The sequence below is a fragment of the Mus pahari genome, chromosome 19, assembly GCF_900095145.1.
Source record: "Mus pahari chromosome 19, PAHARI_EIJ_v1.1, whole genome shotgun sequence".
Lineage (NCBI taxonomy): Eukaryota > Metazoa > Chordata > Mammalia > Rodentia > Muridae > Mus > Mus pahari.
The window spans coordinates 64,045,168-64,064,655 of record NC_034608.1 but is presented as its reverse complement, the minus strand read 5'-3'; the positions used below and the strand labels follow the sequence as shown (position 1 = coordinate 64,064,655).

The 19,488-nt window shown below is 45.7% G+C and overlaps 1 protein-coding gene across 1 annotated transcript in view; it reads left to right on the top strand.

Moving 5' to 3' along the window:
- Wwc2 (WW and C2 domain containing 2) overlaps positions 1-19,488 on the top strand; it is a 160,048-nt gene that overhangs the window by 65,797 nt on the left and 74,763 nt on the right. The window contains exon 2 of the mRNA XM_021218885.1: positions 1,173-1,282. Within this exon, the coding sequence (XP_021074544.1) occupies positions 1,173-1,282 (110 nt within the window). The remainder of the gene's footprint in view (positions 1-1,172; positions 1,283-19,488) is intronic.

Here is a 19,488-nt window from a genome sequence, read left to right as displayed (position 1 = left end):
GAGTTTCATGCAGCCTTTTGTGCATACTTTCTGTTGATCTTTCCTCTCTCCCCCATTTCCTGCCTCTCTGGGTCCTCTTCCTCTCTCCTCCACTTCTGCTTTCCTGTCATGTGTACTCTGATACACCCACCCTTACGACCTCTTTCCCTTTCTTANGGTCCCATTTCTGACTCATGACGTACACTCTCCTACACACATATACATATATATTAATTGGAATCTAGGATCTATAACTGTATCAGCTACTGGGACTCTTGTATAGCATGTGGCAGGACAAAGATTTGAACCCAGTTCTCTTTGCTACATGCGCTAAGCTTTTAAACTTCTAGATCAGAGGCTCCAGAACTGTGTCTGAGCCAGAACCACCTGGCACGCACATGTTGCTGGGACCCAGCGTTTGTCGATCTATCTTAGAGGCAAGATGTGTTTGTGTTTATACAGCCAGTCCTGGGGGGCACAGTTCAATAGCATGGGGATTTGGAATTCGACTCAGTGCCACTTGGGAGTAAATGGAAGGATTCACGCCAGGTTGTATCGTTAATAACCACTTACAATGGCCTAGAGAGTGTTCCTGTGTAATCCCGTTCTGTTTTCACAGGAATCCTAGGACAGGTAGTTAAGTTGCCAGAAGGGCATGTGGATAGGTTACCACCTTTAGAGAGAGAGAGAGATGCCCAGTTAGGAGGGTTCATCGCTTGGCTGTGTTAGAACTGCTTGCCCTCAGGATTGACTCTGGGATTCAAAGGCCAGAGCTCTCGAAGCCATGTCTAGATTTCATGCCACAGGGAAGGTAAGTGAAGAGGTGTCAGGGTTTGTGTCCTGGAGGGGCCACTGGAATGCAAATTCTAGGAATAACCAGGAACTAGAACAGAAGGTAACTTAGATGTTTAACTTGCCATTAGGATACTGAGTTTTGTTTTTTGTTTTTTGTTTTTAATGTTTAATGTATGAGTGCTGCTCTATCTGCATGTACACCTGTATGCCAGAAGAGGGCACTAGATTCCAGTATAGATGGTCGTGACCATGCAGTTGCTGAGAATTGAACTCAGGAACTCTGGAAAAACAGATAGTACTCTTAACCACTGAGTCATCTCTCCAGCCCCAGGGTATTGACTTTTAATACTTCTGGTTTGATGGGCGAATCACAGTGTGTTTCTTCTGGTTTGTTGTAGGTTAACGAAGCCCCTGTCCTTCGCTGACTGTGTCGGGGATGAGCTGCCCTGGGGATGGGAAGCGGGGTTTGACCCTCAGATTGGTGCCTACTACATCGACCACATCAACAGTAAGTTGTCTCTTTGGTGAAATAAAGTACACTAGAGACAAATCTAAAGATCTGCAGGCAGTCCTACGGAAGGATGAATGTTTTACGAAGTACATCGCCTTATTTTAAACTCCTGTTTTCTTAATGTCTAGCACTCAACTCCAGGGTCCTCAACTTAAGTACTTGGGGTGTGTGTGTGTGTGAGAGAAACTTCATATGGAGGGAGAAGGAGGAGAGTGTCTGGGCTGTCTGCAGGGCAGGCGATGGGTCGGAGGGGCTGTACCTGTGGCCACAGGTGCTTCTCTCTGTGACCCCGAGCCTCCCGATTGCAGCTCTCATGCTTGTCTCGGAAACATGGCCTGGTGTGTTCTAAAGTCGGAGCTGGGGCGGCCTGGGTGCAGGGGCGGGCGCACCCATCACTGGTTCTGGAGTCACAGAGCTGTCCGGAAGTGACCAGCCCTTCTTCTTCCCTCCTGTGCGCTCAGTGGCTTCTGGCTTGGGGAGGAGCTCTTGTTTCAGGGTTTTAGGTCTGCCTGGGGGCGGCTGAGGCAGAGACCGGCCATGGCCATGAGCTTCGTATATAAAGACTTAAAATAATGCTTGTGTGAGTGCATCGCCTGTGGGGTTCAGAAGAGGGAGCCAGATCCCCTGGGCCCCTCGGAGCTGGAGTTGTGGGCAGTCATGAGCCCTCTGGGATGCTGGGAACCAAGCTTTGGTCCTCTGCACCAGTGTGGAGCTCTCTGTAGCACTGAACCGTCTCTTCTTGCGTTGTTTTGTTTTGTTTTGTTTTGTTTTGTTTTGTTTTGTTTTGTTTTGTTTTTGAGACAGGATTTCTCTTTGTATCCCTGGTGTCTTGGAAACTGCTGTGGAACCAGGCTGGCTTCAAACTCAGAGATTCCTCTGCCTCTGCATTCCTGAGTGCTGGGAGTAAAGACAAAGGCCTACGCCATCACCACCTGGCGATGCTTTCTTTCTTTCTTTCTTTTTTTTTAATAAACATGCTTGTAGTATTTTTTTATTTTTTTATTTTTTGTTTGTAATATTTTTTTATTCATTGTGTATATGTGTACTGTGTGTTTACATGAATATTTACTTCTTTATTAAGCCCTTTAATTGGTTATTCAAATTGAGGTACACAGAAATCAGAACAGTTCAGCTTATTTTATTTAAAATTGTTTCATAGATTGGAGGGAGCCCATAATTAATTGATAGCCATCAAGAGACATGCAGATAGTACTGTATATATCTTTAGGAATTATATCAATACCCACCAGCGATAGTTTATAGTGCCTTATGTAAGGGTGTGATACATTCTTTAAAATATATAATTTATCTTATGGTATGTGTATGAGTGCTTTGCTGCATGCATGTGTGTGCATCGTATGTGCATAGATGGCTGCAGTGGTCAGAGGAAGGCACTCCCTTCACCTCTCTGGAAGCTCTGGATGGTTGAGAGTCACCTTGTGGGCACCGACACCCCAACCTGGGTCTTTTGCAGGTGCTCTCAACTGCTAAGCCATTGCTTCAGCCCTACGTAATACATCTCTTGAGAGGCCCCAAATAACTTAACAGGTAGTCGAGATTTGTACAGTGAGGTGAGATTCAGGAGCAGAAGGAAGGAACAGATACTCTAAGGTACCACGCCTGTTCTAAAGAGCCCATGGGCAGCAGCACACTGTCTGTGTGTGCACACGCATGTGTGCGCACGTCTGATTACTTAGGTTCCAGCACCTTGTGCATGCTACACCATTGGGCTTTGTTAAAGCTAGCGTTAACTAAAAAATATGTATGTGTGTGTGTGTGTGTTCCATTTGAGTGCCTGGTGCCCAGAGAGTCTGGAGAAGGGTATTGAAGCCTCTGGAACGGGAGTTAAAGATGGTTGTGAGCCACCCTGTGTGTGCTAGAACTCAAACCTGGGTCCTTTGGAATATTAGTCAGTGCTCAAAACCACCGAGTTGGCTGGAGAGATGGCTCAGTGGTTAAGAGCACTGACTGCTTTTCCAGACGTCATGAGTTCAATTCTCAGCAACCACATGGTGACTCACAACCATCTGTAATGGGATCTGATGCCCTCTTCTGGTGTGTCTGAAGAGAGTGACAGTGTACTCATATACATACAGAGACAGTGTACTCATATATACATACATACATACATACATACATACATACATATTTTTAAAAAAATCACCAAGTTGTCTTTCCAGCCCTTTGTATTTTTTAAATAAGATTTTCTTGCTAGAGTATTATATACTACTAATAATATGTATCACCCGTCTGTCCATTTAATATACAGTTATGGTTTATCACCGATTAACTGTCAAAAGCTATACTCTTTACAAGTAGCAGAGACTAATTTTGGTAAAAATTAAGGTCATTTTAGACAGTATATTTCATCCTTATATAATTGCAAACACACAATTCACTAGAATATCTGAAATAGTGATTTCACTTTGTAATACTTACTTTAGATGGATAAAATTAGCTTTCTTTCCATCAAAGAAATAATATCTGGGAAACTAAAAGCATAGCAGCTGTCCAGGTTTGAGACCATTGTACATAGCTCTGGCTAGCCTGGGGCTTGCTATTTAGACCAGGCTGGCCTCAAGTCGCAGACATGTGCCTATCTCTTTATCCCCAGTGCTGGCATGAAAAGTATTGGCTATCACACCCAGCACGTTAGGGTTTATTTTATGTTTTTTCTGTCTTAATACTTAAGCACTACAAACTCAAAATGAATCTAAACCAAAACCACAAAAGAGGAAATAAATAACAAATTCCTCTCTGTGCCTCAACACTTCTTCCAGGAGTGTCCTGTCTCTGCCTGCCCACATGCTCTCCAGGATAACTGAATGAGGCCCAGCGCCACATCATTCCTTACTTAGACACTGGTATGTGTGTGTGTGTGTGTGTGTGTGTGTGTGTGTGTGTGCGCGCGTGCGCATGTGTGACTTGTATGTTTCTTGAACGCAAATCTTGTAGAGCTACTGCTGTGTCTTCTGTTGTTAAAGATTTGGCGTGCATGCCTCCCTCACCAGATGCGTCCCTGGTAGCCATGGCCTTCCTGAGCTTCATCTCCTCCACTGTGTCCCGTTTTCTCGGTGTCCACGCTTGCTGAGGTCACCGAGACACCACAAGATGGTGACAGCTCTGGCACCGCTGTGATCTTGACTTGTTTGCTTTGTCATGCCTTCCTCCTGGCTGCAGGACTGAGTGGGACCTTTCTCCCAAGGTCCTTGTCAGCACCTGCTTGCTTTCTCCCCACACATCTCTGACCTGACTGTCACCAATGCTTTCCTGGAGGATTTATGGAAGATGTTTCTGCTCCTTTCGCTCTGTGGATCTTCGTGGGTGATAACTTCAGTTTCTTCTGTTAGACTGTGGACTGCTACATTTGTCCCTCAAGCCTTTCAGAATCCTGATGTAATACTTGCTTTCTTTCTAGAGCATGGTGTTTCGATTCTGCCCATTTGCCTGTCTGTTTTCATCCCCTGGCCTGTGCTAACACTCCACGGAAGGCTGTGCAGTAGTGACCCGTGCCTCCACAGAAGTTGGCTTCTGGTCTCTGTATTGGTCTAACTCCAGCCAACCTCTGTGTAGACCCCAGGCCTTCCCTTATGACCACAGACCTTAGCCACCTAGAGCTGGGCTGTTGAGATGCCTCTGCCCCCAGGAAGCTTCCTGCTGCACTCTCCACCGTACACCCCTCTTCCCATGGATCAGGTGCCTGCGCCCCACATTTCCACAATACCTAGCACACAGGGAATTTTAAAGCATTGTCATCTTGCTCTTGTATTTGTTTGCACGTCACTAGCTTGTTAGCCTCTTGGAGGCAGTGGCTGCATCTTACGTATTTATCCTCGGATGCCTCGTCTCAACTCATGCAGGGAGAGCTGTGTTACATCAAGAATAAAAGCTGAGTTTTTTCTAATTGAAAGGATTCAAAGTGCATTTCAAGCATATGTTATACTTCAGAAAGAAACATTCTGAATATATAAAACCTTGATTATTAGAACATTAATTTTCAACATTAATTTTCACTTGGCTTTATTATATACTTGTAGCCCAGTAAATATACTATTCCCCGAGGGACCCGAGTAGCTTCCTTACTGAGAAGGAGACGCCTGGTATCTCATTAATCTTCAAGACGTTCCTGCAAAGTAGTCCAGCAGGAGCAAATGGTATTAGTTCTTCATAACAGCTGGCCCACACATATGGCGTGTTTTGACATTGTATAGTTTCAGCATTATTTTCTCTTTATTTAGATAAAAAAATGAGACAAGAAATGTTTGGTTGCTAAATAATATTGCTGCAAAACACTCTTAAATATTAGCAGTAAAGGATTTGACCTTGACAGTGAAGTGTCTTTGAGCCATGTCTCACTTTGGCATTTTGTCTTCCTGGTGGGTGTGTGTGGCACATAGGCTGTAAGGACAGGGTGTTTGTGTCTACCTAGAAAGTTGTATGTTTGTAAAGTTTTGATACTTTTACTACAACCAGAAGGGCATGACTCTTCAAAGGTGAATTTATTTGTATGTATTTGTGTAACATGCATGAGTTTATGTGCACCGTGGTTGTGGAGATGCCAGGGAAGTCAAGATGAAGGTACAGGAACTGGGGTTACTGGAGGTTTGAGCCATCATATGGGTTCTGGGAGTCAAACCCAGGCCCTCTGGGTGTAGTGAGTCATCACTAATCCCTGTACTGTCTCTTCAGCTCCAGAAGGAAAAAGCCTGTGATAGCTCTGTGCTACCATGACTTTATTCCTTTAGTAATTGAAGTGCTGTTAATACACACACACCTGCACAGATGTAGCATATGTTTTCAATGAACCTTGACCAACGTGCGATCCTTTGCAGTTCTCGCCACAAACAAGACCCAGGATGCTTCTGTCATCCAGTTAGCCCCTCTTCACTGCTGCAAACCTTGCTCAGACTTCCCTCACCCGAGCTTAGCTTTGTCTAAGCAGGATGCTGTTGGGTGTGGTATTTGTTTTGTTTGGAAAAAGAAGAAAAGGGCGGTGTCTCACTCTGTAGTCCTGACTGGGATTTGCTGTGTAGACCAGGCTGTCCTCAAACTCTCAGAGCTCCTCCTCTTTCCTTCTCTTCCTTGGGCCACCTTTCCTCACTGGAAGCAAATTCTTTTACTTGACATATTTAAAAAAATAATAATAATAGAGGCCCACCCCCTGCCACAAGCCAGCTTGACCACAATGAGCAAGCATGTGGTGGAGAGATGGGAGAGGAAGGAAGGACAGACTGATATGAGTAGCCCGCACTGCCACCTGAAGCCACGGTGAGGTCCCCTTACTGGATGTGGCACTGAAAGCTGTCCCCACACCTTGCCTAGGTGGCATGGTAGAGCTGGCCTTGTGGGTGGGGCACAGGTGAGCTGGCCCTGAGGGTATAAGCATGGGGGAGATGCCTCCACACATACACCCCGCGGCACCAGTGGCAGCAGGAGAGCTGGCCCGACCCCTCCCTGGCTGCTGCACTTGTGAGAGTGGCCCTGAACCTCACCTGGGGAGAGCTAGCCCCAAGGGTGTGAGAGCAGGAGGGCGGGCCCCGCCCCTCACTGGGGCAGTGCTGGAGAGCCCTCCCCCCCACCCCCATGGCATGGGAGCAGGAGAGCTGATGGGCTGAATAACTCAGCTACCACCCAGGCCCATATCCAGGGTTTGAGTTGGCCCACCCCAGCATCTCCCCCATCTATGAACTACTGGAATGTGTGAAGGAGCTAGCTGGTCCTGCAGATCCAAAGCTGCAGGACCTCCATGACACAGGGCACCAACAGGCTATCTGAGAGCAGGCCCAGTAAGGATCCTATATTGATGGTGTAGTAGAAGGCAGAAACCTCGAACCAGACCAATGGCTCGTTGCAATGAGCGTTTCCAAATAAAGAGAGCAAAAAGGTGCTCTCTGTGACACATGGTGACACATGGTGACACATACAGCTTCCATGGCGAGATGCCTTATTTTTGTTGTTTTTAATTTTTGTTTTCTTTTGGGGAGATGTTGCAGGGGCAGAGTGGGGATATGGAAGGACTGGGAGATAGGATATGGGAGACTGGGGTGCATGGTGTGAAATTCACAAAGGATCCATAAAAACTTAACACACACACACACACACACACACACACACACACACGCAACCAATCACAAAGGTGTACTAATCGCGGCTGGGCTGGAAGGATGGCTCGGCAGATAAGAGTACTCGCTGTTCTTTTAGGGAATTGGGTTCCCTTCCTAGTAGGCACAGAGGTGCTCACAACCACTTGCAACTCCAGTTCCAGGAAATCCAGCATTGTTCTCTGGCCTCCTGCGTGCATGGGATGCACATGCATAGCCTCAGGCACATGTACATTAAGCCAAATAAAATAAATATTTAAAAGTAAACTGTACTAATGAACAAAACAGAGCATATTCTACATTTTATAAGTATACTTAATAGGAAACTCATATTCAAAACATATGAACAGTTTTCTAAAAGTCAATGTTAGTGAGAAAATCTAATTTCAAAATAAACAACAGGCATTTCATGGGCACAACAGTGGCCTCCCTTATATTCATCTATGATGTCAATATATTATATTCCTTTTTATTGATTATTAGTATTCATTTAAAAATCTGTTCTGGCATTGAAATTGTTCCCAGTTGGCGCTATTATGAAAAAGGCTGCCGTGAGCATTGCTAGAGAAGGTTTGTTTTGGTTTTAAACTGTAACCAAAAAACCTTTTTATCGTAACCCGTATGAGCCTGTGCATGCTGTGCATTGAATCCATGCCTCGTGCAGCCAGGCAGAGCACTGCCCCTGAGCTACAGCCCAGCCTGTGAACACAGGCTTAAGTGTGCAGAGTGTTAGCTCTATGCGCATTGCTGTGCGTGCATCAGATCTCTCGGAGGCTAAGCTATGGCCCAGTAGTGTTTGTGTCCCCATTGCTGCTCACTGAAGCCACCATTCTTGCTGGTTTAGGTAAGTAAGGGTTTCACTCCCATCAGATACCGCATCTATTTTTTTTTGAAGTAAAAATGTGTGATGGAAACTCCCCTGTGCCCTCTGTAGCCTGGGGTAGGATGCCCTTCTGCTGTAAGCTTGCTAACGGTCTGGGGTAGGTTCACACTGCATTTCTGTTGCTCACTTATCAAGAGATGCTTCCAGCTTTTAGTTATTGTGAACAATGTTGCAAGTAACGCTGGTGTGAAAAGTTTTCTTTGAGATCCTGTTTTAGGTTGTTTTTGGATAAACACCCAGAAGTAGAATGCCTGGCTCACAGCTCTGGTTCTAACTGAGGAATTTCAACTGCTTTTCACACCAGTGGCCAGCAGTGTACTAGAGTCCTGTTGCCAGCATCCTCTTGATCAAACATTCACTGCCTGGCTTGCCCAACGAATGTGCCTATCCTACGGGGGCCTGAGAGATACACCGTAGAGGGTTTCATACACGGTTCCTTGAATACTAGTGATGTAAAACATTCCTTCCTATGTTTGTTGGCTACTTGAATACCTTCTTTGACGAAATGTCCTATTTTTTTTTTTAACTGCATTGTTCGGAGTTTTAGGAGTTCTTTGTGTGTGTTCTGTTCATGGGTTCTTTATCAAATATATGCTTACAAGTGCTTGTTTTCAAGTCTTGAATGTAGTTATCTTGAGAAGTAGAATTTTTATTTCCCTTTTAAATGTTAAAAATTAATGTTTATGTGGGTTTTTTCAAGAAAGTCTTAACTGTATCCAGACCGGCCCTGGATCCCTGGCCCTCTTTGCGTTGGTCCTCTGCGTCTCTCTCGGCAGTTCTCAGCTGTCTGTAACTCCAACTCCAGGAAGAAGTGACACTTGTGTGCTGAAGACAACGTGTGACCCGTGCTCACATGCAAAGACATGCCATATACATAGTTTAACAAAAATGACAAAAGTCTTCATTTAAATCTTTTTTTTTGTTTGTTTGTTTTTTGGTTTTTTTTGAGACAGGGTTTCTCTGTGTAGCCCTGGCTGTCCTGGAACTCACTTTGTAGACCAGGCTGGTCTCGAACTCAGAAATCTCCCTGCCCCTGCCTCCCAAGTGCTGGGATTACAGGTGTGCGCCACCACCGCCTGGCTAAATCTATTTTTTTAATGAGCTTACCATGCCGCCCTTTCTGTCTCCTTCATGGTTGGTGGTTGTGGCTGAGAAGTCTCCACAGGTGGTAAAGGTCTGGTTGCTGTGTGATCTTTCCTGCTCTTACATGTGTGTGAGGCTGTTCCAGAGCCATCGACATTTTTACTTTCCACACTGAAGTGGTTTCGAGCCTCCGTTGGAAGAGGCTTGACATCGTGACTCTGCTTCAGTCCATTCAGCTGTGCTCCGGCTAGAATGCCCCGCATACTGTGAGCGATTCATGAGTCATGGTGAGAGGCCTCCGACTCTTGATCAATTCCCAGTGTCTAGTGGCGCCTTTAGATCATGTGCATAATCATATTTACTTCAGAGTCAGTTTGTTAGTTTCTTCCAGAAGAGCGTGCTGGACGTTTGATAACTGTCTCTAGGTCAACTGGGAAAGAGGGATTATTACGATGCCACCATGAACATGGTATAACTTGCCATTTAGTTAAAGTGTTTAGTTTCTAGGGGGTTTTCAGAATGGGGGTTTTATTTGTTGTTATTTCCATTGAATTTATGTAGAAGATTTTAGTTTCTGGATACAATTACAGTAGTAAAATGGAAATAACACTTCTGTACATAATTTAATACACAATGCATACATTTTAAATATGCTGCCACCACAGTCATTACAAAGACATTTTTAGTCATAGGGGAATTTGATCTTTGCCATTGGCAGTCAGCCTTTCTCCAACACCGTGGGAATCTTTGCCACGACAGATTTATCGTCTTTTTTCCTAAGGCTCCTTAGGAATGGCATTTAGATACCACTTACCATTCACACAGTAAGGATAGATGCTGTGTGGCTCTTCCTGCGTCCAAGTAGTATTGGCTGTGTGGTTGTGTCTGGGGATGGATGTCTGCACTTGCTTGTTGTGAATGAACCTCCTGTGTATGAGCTGCCTTTTGCAGCCAGACGCCACCATGCATAGTGTAAAGACCCAAGACTTGTGTGCCATGGTGAACACAGGGTGCCTTTTAGATGAAGTGTCTGAATGGTCCTGGGAAGTGCCTTTCGGTACAGTCCTCAGCTCAGAGAGTTCCAGCTGCCGTCTACCCCTGTGTTCTCATCCTAAACTCCAGCTGGTGCAGGTGTGTATGAAGTAAACCCCTGGGTGGTTTTCATGTGCGTCTTTCTGCAGGCTAATGATGTCAAAGTGCATTCCTAAGTGCATTCCTCACCATTGCTGTGTGAATCTGTGTGCACGCATTTCTCTATATGTGAAGAATTTGTTCATATATTTTACCCAGGTTTTAGTCATCTATTCAGTTGCTAGAGAACTCTTTATGCTTCTATGCTAAACTCTTCTGAACCTTTTCCTTCTGTTCTGTGACTTCTCTTTTCAGTGTCCTTTCAGCAGATTTGAATGAAGAGCTGAAGATTTTGAAAGTCCAATTAATTTTTAAAAATGCCCCCTCTCTTTTGAGTTCTAAGAAGTCATGTTTTCCTTTGAGAAGGTGTAAAGTGGTCTGCTTTTTATTGCAGAGATTTCATGACTCTCTTACAATTTAAATTGCTCCTCCACGCCAAATTATTGTCTGAGTTAGGTGTGAAGTAAAATTGAGGTCTGTTCATCCCAGACTATTTCTTTTCTTTCTTTAGTGTGTTTGTCTGGTTGCATGCATCTGTGTGCATGTGTGTTCACCTGTGCACGCATGTTAGAGGCCAGAGGTTGATATCATGTGTCTTCTTTTGTTGCTGTTCATGTTATTTTAAAATCCGACTTACTGAACCTAGAGCTCACGGTTCTGGCTTGCACAGGGAGTCCTTGGCATCTGCCTTGCCCCCAAGCACTGGGGCTATAGAAGCACCCTTCCTATCCCTGACTTTCAGGGTTGGCGTTGCGGATCTGAACCAGTCTTCTATGCTTGTGTGGCAGGCACTTCACACACTGGGCCATTGTCCCAGCCTCTCCATAACTATTTCCTACCAAAGTGAGTGGTTACCTTTGCTTAAAATCCATTGGTGTTCATATTTGTCACTGTTCCAGCTCTGTTGGTCAGGGCAACCTATACAAGGAAGCATCAGGCAGGCAGGCAGCAGGCAGGCAGGCAGGCAGACAGGCTTGACACTGGAGCAGCAACTGAAAGATTACATCTTGTCAGCAAGATGGAGGCTGAGAAGGAGCCAAACTGGGCCTAGAATGGGCTTTTGAAACCAACGCCCACCCCCTAGTGACACACCCCCTCCAACAAGGCCACACCTCCTAATCCTTTATAAACAGTCCACTAACTGAGAACCAAAAATTCATATATATTGGGTGTGGCCATTCTTATTCAGATCACCACAGTGTGTGTCTGTCTGTTTCGTGAGTTTTCTCTTCTGCTCAGTTGATCTATGTGTGTCTGTCTTTATGCTGGTGGCATATAATCATAATTATAAGGCTTTCATGTCTTGAAACAGGTTAATGTATGTTCTTTAATTTGGCTCTTTATTAAAATTATTTTTCAAAAGTAACAATTTTTTTTTTTTTTCTACATCTCTCTCTCATATCTCTTCCTTGGAAACTGCAGCCCCAGCCTTGCTACATTATCATCCGACACTTTTCGTGTGTGGGAAAGGATGCTGAGGGGGGCGTCCTGGTAGCGTTAGTAGTCAGTTTGACACTCCCGGGAAGCGGGAGCCTTAACAGAGGAACTGCCTCCATCAGAGAGGCCTGCGGCATGTCTGGGGGGGGAATAGTCTTCCTTGCTGATTAATGGTAGGGCCCAACCAACTGTGACTCCTGGCATCCCTGGGAAGGCATCCCTGGACTGTATGAGAAAGGTCTTCGAACAGGAGCTTAGGAGCAAGCCAGCAGGCAGGCTTCCTCCGTGGTTTCTGCTTCGTTCTGATGGAGTGTGACCTTAAGTCAAACAAATCCTTCCCGCCTCCAGTTGCTTTAGTTCAGGGGTTCTCAACCCGTGGGTCTCTACCCCTCTGCGGGTCAAATGACCTTTTCACAGGGATTGCCTAAAGCCATCACAAACACAGATATTTATATTATGATCCACAACAGTTGCAAAGTTACAGGTAGGAAGTAGCAACAAAAATAATTTTATGTTGGAGATGTTGTAATATTTCATCTCAATCAGGATTTTCTACACGCTTTGATCATTCAGTTCCTAGATAAGAGATACAAACTTTTATATTTTTAACAAGCTTTAATCAGCACTAGAGCTGGGCGGGTATCAGCCCTCTATGCTAGTATATCTACTTCCCTGCCAATAACCCCGAGCTATGATTTGCCATATTCCACCTGGGCCACTCAGGCTGGCCAGCACTCATGGTCGATTCTTATGATCGTCTACCCCATGGTGTCTTCTCTCCACCTTCTGTCTCTTCCTTGTGGTCCTGCTTCAGGCCCCAAGCCCAGGAGCTGAAAACTCCATCTACGTCTCCTCTGCCCAGCTATAGGCTGTGAGCATCTTTATTCGACCAATAGCTTTACAGTAAGGAGCAAGGCTACATAGCATCACTTGATATACATGAGGCTTCTCTCGTCCCTGAGGCAACCAGGACCAGTATGTGCTATCTATATTAAAGGGTCACAGCACTGGGAAGATTGAGAACCACTGCCCTACTCCGTGTCTTATCGTAGCAAGAGAAAGCAGATCATAGCAGGCAGGTTGTTATTGCCTGAGGTTTCTACTGGTTTGTTTCTTTTTAGGGTGGGCCACAGGAGACTCAAGCACTGTCTGGCAGCAGCAGCCCCCTCCCCATACTCTTCTGACAAGAAACAGATTTCTGTTTTGGAGTTTTTCCTCTCAAGTCCATTTGTAATCTCATGAGATCCAGGAGCCAACATTAAAGGCATAACACAACAAAGCAGGAGTTAGTCTTGCGTTGTATTTTCTTCCCAGTCCTTCCAATTGCTGCTTAGTCTTCCTTTGATTGGCTTCTGGATTCTGTGCTCTGATTTGTCATCTCTGGGAGTCATGGGTGATGTGTGCTCCCTCCACGTTACCCTGAAACAGCTTCCTAGGCAAGGCGTGTTTTGCTGGGATTTGAAGAAAAGTTGTGGTGTGTGTGTGTGTGTGTGTGTGTGTGTGTGTGTGTGTGTGATGTTTTATATAGTGTTGTCTCTCAGTGGAGAACGTTAATCTCAAACCTTTCTGTTGCTTCGCTCTCTGCATCCTCTAATCCCCCAATGACAAAACCGTACTTAGAAGGAAGAGAAAGTATAGACAGATTTCTAGGTACTTGGCATAATCAAGCAAAACCTAATAAATGAGACATTTATTAGCGTCTGCCTCTACTATGACACCGTTTTAATAGTGTTTAGCCCTGTTAGAGCCCAGTTAAATTCGTTAAAACACTATACGCTAATGGTAGACCTTTATTGTAGACACCCTTTTAGTGGTTAAGTTTCCTCTAAGCTGTCGGGCACCTGAGATGATTAGACTCTCTGACTGACGTAGGTGACCCTTCCCTGTTGTGCTAACTGCGATTAGTGGAGGACCACCAGTCACAGAGCTAGCCAAGCGGCCTTCCTGGCAGCCTGGACACCGTGAACTTCAGGACCGCCCTGAGGAGGCAGTGCTCCAGCTCAAGCTGCTCCCTGCTGAAGCCTAGTTCCTGCTTGGTCTTTTGTGAACTGGACACAAGGTCAGGGTTATCTGGGAAGTGGAATCTCAATTAAGAAATGGTCTGTGGGGTGTTTTCTTTATTCATCAATGGTTGGTTGAGGGAGGACCTGGCGCACTGTGGGTGGTGGGTGGTGCCACTTGTGGGCAGGTACCAAGTGGTCCTGGGCTGTACAGGAAAGCAGGCTAAATAAGCCGTGAAGAGCAAGCCAGTAAGCATGGCGTTTGTGGCCTCCACTTCGGCTCCTGCCTCCAGGTTCATGCCCTGAGTTCTGTCCCAACTTCCCTCAGTGTTGGCGTGTTCTAAGAATAAGTAAATAAACCCTTTCCTCCTGAAGGTGCCTTTGGTCTCTGTGTTTTGTGACAGCAGTAGAAATCCTAAGACAGAGCACCCTCCTATGCCACCCTGGGGTGCTGCAATATTAGGTTCCTTAGAAAAATTGTCTAAGTTGCCTTTTTTAAAATTGCTGTATTTGTATTAGTTCTTTTTTATTTGTTTTTTGTTTGTTTGTTTGTTTTTTCGAGACAGGGTTTCTCTGTGCAGCCCTGGCTGTCCTGAAACTCACTTTGTAGACCAGGCTGGCCTCGAACTCAGAAATTTGCCTGCCTCTGCCTCCCAAGTACTGGGATTAAAGGCGTGTGCCACCACACCCGGCTTGTATTAGTTCTTTGAGAACTGTGTTCATGCATATGATATATCTTAGTCATACTTATCCCTCCTCCCCTCCTCCTAACTCCTCCCAGATCTCCCCTCAACCTCATGTCTTTCTGTGCTAACCATTCAAGGGTGTAGGAGCATCTGAGGAGCCTACCAGTGGCCATACCCTTGAAGAACCCCGACTCTCCCTCCCCCCGCAGGCTCCACTTGTCAATAGCTGCTTGGTTGGGGACGAGAGCTCATTGCTTTTCATCCCTCTGTGCTAGGATGTTGTCTGCCTTGTCTGCTAGGATGGTCTTGTGCAAATCTTGTTCGGACAACCACAGTTGCTGTGAGCTCATTAAAAACTGCTGTCCTGTCATGCTCAGAAGACAGTCTTGCCCGGGTTCTCCCTGACCTCTGGCTCTTACAGTTTAGCTTCCTCTTCTCCGACTGTTCCAGAGCCTTGAGGAGAGCAGTGATGTAAACGCTCTTATGGCTGATCCCTCCACAGTCACCTGCGCTTGTGATGCGCAGTGCATTATCCGCTGTGCGCTGTGCGGTGGGGCTCTCCTGGGAGGGCTGAGGGTTACACCAATCTATGCAGAGCAGTGAGCGGCAGCAGTAGGTTTGTGCTGGGGCCCATGAGCATCCTAGTCTTGAGTTCTTGGCCAGATTTACAGTACAGGCATGGTACCTGTACCGGAGGCCTTCGATCCAACCAGAGCATGTGATCACCTTCATAACCGAGTGGTCTTTTCAGCTGGGTTTGCTCATTAGCAAAGCGACTGGTCTGGCAGCCGGAAGCCTGGGAGTGGAGGCTTCGAGGCAGGGAGGGTAGTGATAGCAGCAGCAACAGTGGCAGGATGGCAGGCGGTGGCTGGGAGATTAAAGGGAGAACTGACAGAGGCGGTCACTGAAGACAGACAACTGTGTGGGCTTTGGTCACTGGGAAATTTCCAGGGAACTGGGAACTATAAAGAATGACAGATCAAGGGCATCAGTACCATAGCACCCCAAGATGTAATACTAGCCACTGTGGGGGCTGAATCATTCAAACAACCACAGGCCCCAGGTCTTGAACACTCTGGGACCCAGGGCTTCTCACTCATTCATGGCTAATGTCCAGTGTGGGCCCATCCAGCAGGGGTAGCCTGCTACTGGGCACTGCCGCTGGGTACCAAGACAGCATCTAAATGCAGGAGTATTGGTGGTTCTGGCCTAGAGCGCCGAGCCTCTTACAGTACAGAGAGTCTTTAGTCTCTAGCGTCTGAAGCCTGGAATGATTGGTCCCCAGCTCTCGGGGCAGAGACGCAGTCAGCTTCAGCTTCAGCCAGTGTACCCCTGTATTTGTTATTTTCTGTTGCTGTGATAAGTCACTTCAACAACCGAGCAGTGGTGGTGCATACCTTTAATCCAGCACTTGGGAGGCAGAGGCAGGCGGATTTCTGAGTTCGAGGCCAGCCTGGTCTACAGAGTGAGTTCCAGGACATCCAGGGCTGCACAGAGAAACCCTGTCTCGAAAAACCAACCAACCAAACAAACAAACAAACAAAAACCTCAACAAAAATTTTATTTGGGGTGGATAGTTCTAAAGGAGCAGGACCCATAATGACAGACCAGAGAGCAGGCGCAGACATGGGACTGGAGCAGAAGCTGAGCACTGAGATGTCACATCCCAAGCTGCCAACAGAAAACAGCGGGAGCCAGCTGGGAATGTGTGTGGCTTTGGAACCTCTGAGCCTGCCCTCAGGGACACAGGTCTTCCAGCTAGGCCACACTCTCTAAGCATTGACAGCAACTGGGGCCAAGGATTTAAATGCCTGCCCGAGGCTCATGGGGGACATTTCATTCAAACCACCACAAGCCCCTCAGGTCTTGAATACTCTGGGACCGGGTTGGCCAGCACTTGAAGGTTCCTCTCTCATTCCCAGCTACTGCCCTGTGTAGTGGACAGAGCTGATGGCTGCTGGGCTGCACAGTGGGAGGCGCTAAGTAGAAATGTGGTCATTCATATATTCCACATACTTGCCAAGTTTGGGAACTTCTCGTTTTTCTTCCACCTAGATGTAAATTTAACATAGGTCTTCCTCTTTCTGACCTTCCATATTTCTCTTCAATTTTTAAATTTTTTTCTCTCTTCATTGTTAGACTTAAATTCCATTCAAAGGTCCTCAAACTTTGTCATTCTGGGAAGTTGTGAACTCTCCCTGTCCCTCAGTGTGTGCCTCTTTGTCACATTGTTTTTCTTTGTAATCACTATCAGATGTTTACACCTGATTGTCTTCATTGTAATCAAACTTTGCCTATGAGAAACTTTAATCAGTCTTCAAAAACCTAAAAAAAAAAAAAAAGATCATTTACCTTTCTATATCTCACGCATGTCTTGGTCATTACTGATACTAAATGGAAAATAATTTAGAATCACCTCACCGCCTCTTCATGACGCTCTTCCGTTTGCACCTTTGCTTTCTTCAGCTCACATTTCTGTCAGGTGAGGCTTTAAAAATGTAGTTAAGACCCTTGCATGCATTTGCATAGGGTTTTCTGTGACAAGCTGTTGCTTACTGTTTCCCACTTGATGTGAAAAGGATTGCCATTGCATGGATAGAGCAGGGGTGAGGGGACAGGTCGGAGCCCCTCTCTTCTGAAATGTACCTGTGCTGCCCACAGAGAGTGCTAGCCGACCCTCAGAGGTTGACTGAATTAACAGGGGAAAGATAGCTTGGGTCAGAGTTTAGGGAGACCATAGCCAGAGCCAAAGGCGGCAGCCAGCAAACTCGGGGCTCAGGGCTCGGTAGGTAAGAGACTAGAGGATGAGGAGTGTCTGGCCTGTGCCATGCTGAGTCCTGGCTGGAGAAGTGCAAGCAGCAGGGTCCGGATTGGATTCACTGGCATCATAGTTTTTCAGTCAGGTGAGATCCAGTGCTCTCTAAATTGCTGTATAAATTAATTAACCACCTTTCTTCAAAGCTTTGTGGGAGTGTGTGTGTGTGTGTGTGTGTGTGTGCTTACTGTGTGCATAATGATTTCCTCCATTCTCTTATTTAATCATCTAGTAGGTGCTTAATAATTGCATGTGGAATGTGAGCAGCGGGTACATTTTGCAGATACTTTATAAAATGAAAGATAGAAAAGTTGTTCATATTTATTTCATCCATTCTTTTGCACGCAGCAGGAAGAATAGAAGTACATTATAGACAGAAACACCATTCTCTGAAGTGTAATATTGTCTCCATGATAAGCTTTTGTGTTTCCTATCTGTAAAGTCCCACGTCTATGAAACTGATGGGATGTGAATTCTCTTGAGATATGTGATGTTTTAAAGCATGTAGTATATTACTTCTTTAATATAGCAGACAACATGCAAATTACATTGTGTTATGATATAGTGATCTCCCAAGGCCAGTAGGTCTTAATAAAAATTTTTAAAAAACCCCACATTTGTAGAGCAGGTCTCCTTGCATGTTTGTATTTAATAAATATTCTTTTCAGATCTGTTCAGCAAATATAACAGATGGAGATGAAGCCGCGCCTTGCTTTATGAAACCTTCGAAGATGCCTTTGGGAGCCCTCTTTTGTAGTTCATATTTGAATTGTGCGATATTTCAGAAATATAAATGTTTCCTGCCTCTTGTAACAAATTCAAGCCAGTTTGCTTGAGTGTTTTCCAGACTCATCTGAAACACATTATTAACACACAAAATACTAATAGCTTGTTGTCATGTGCTCTAGGTTGAATTCATTCATTTGAGTATCTGTATTGTAGCAGTATTTCATGGCCTTTCCGCTGTTGACAAACACAGGCACAAATATGACTCGTTGAACCGGCGGGATGCCTGCTTATTATTCTAATTTAAACATGCACATCTTTGTATCTCTTCACCTGATTGGATTAATAGTTACATATCTCACGATGACAAATTACTAATATTTGTTATCTTCCAGTTCCTATGGGCCATGAATCAGGTCAAGCTTAGCTGTCTGGCTGCAGTTCACAACCCTATAACCAGGGTGCCAGGCTGCAGTCATCCCTGGGCCCTGCTGGAGAAGACTCTAAGTTCAGGCTGTGCTTCTCAGCAGTATTCCTTGCTGCTGCTGGCCAGGGTTCCCCTCATGCCTTTCAGGGTGAGCGTCTCCACCGGGCACATCCTGCCATGGCAGCTGGCTTCCTGTGGTGGTCGGGATGGGGGTAGAGACCGAAAAGGACCCCAGTGCAGCCAGGTCCAGAAGTGCAGTCCCCTCTGCAGCCCCAGGCGACTTTAGGACCGGAAATTCCTATTTGTTATGCAGTGGGTTCTGTGCTGTGAGCCAAAGTTCTGTCATAGGAACTAAGTACTAACTGTTAGGATAGTTAAGACCCATGTCTCAGTGAATGTATACCTATACAGTGGAGCACGTTACGTCAGGTCGTATCTGCCTCCCTTCCTTATTCTCTAGAGATGGCAGCTCTGCGGATTTTTCTCCTTGACGATTCCGTCTGGAGGGTCTGCCCTTTCAGGACATGTCCTGTTGGGACAGAGGCTGTAACATGTATCTTTTGTATACTTCAATCCTTTTATTTTTAAGATAATTATTCAAATTTGTGCTTTAGAGAAAACTCAGCTTTTATTAGCCAGTGAATATGAAGCAAGAGCTCTAAGTCCGAGACAGCAGTAGCATGTCCTGCTGAGCTAGACCTTTGTGTGATTACCCAGGGTCTCTCCTAGCTCTGAGAGCCTTTCCTGTCTGAACTGCTTCAGTTTAATGCCATGCCTTCTATCTTGAGGCCAAGTCACACATTCCCAGGAGAGTCTGGCCCTGAAGTCCTATGGGCCAATGAACACCTCCTCAGGTCTCTCTGTGTCTCCTCCCTCTCCTCCCTCTCCCTCTCCCTCTCCCTCCTCTCCCTCTC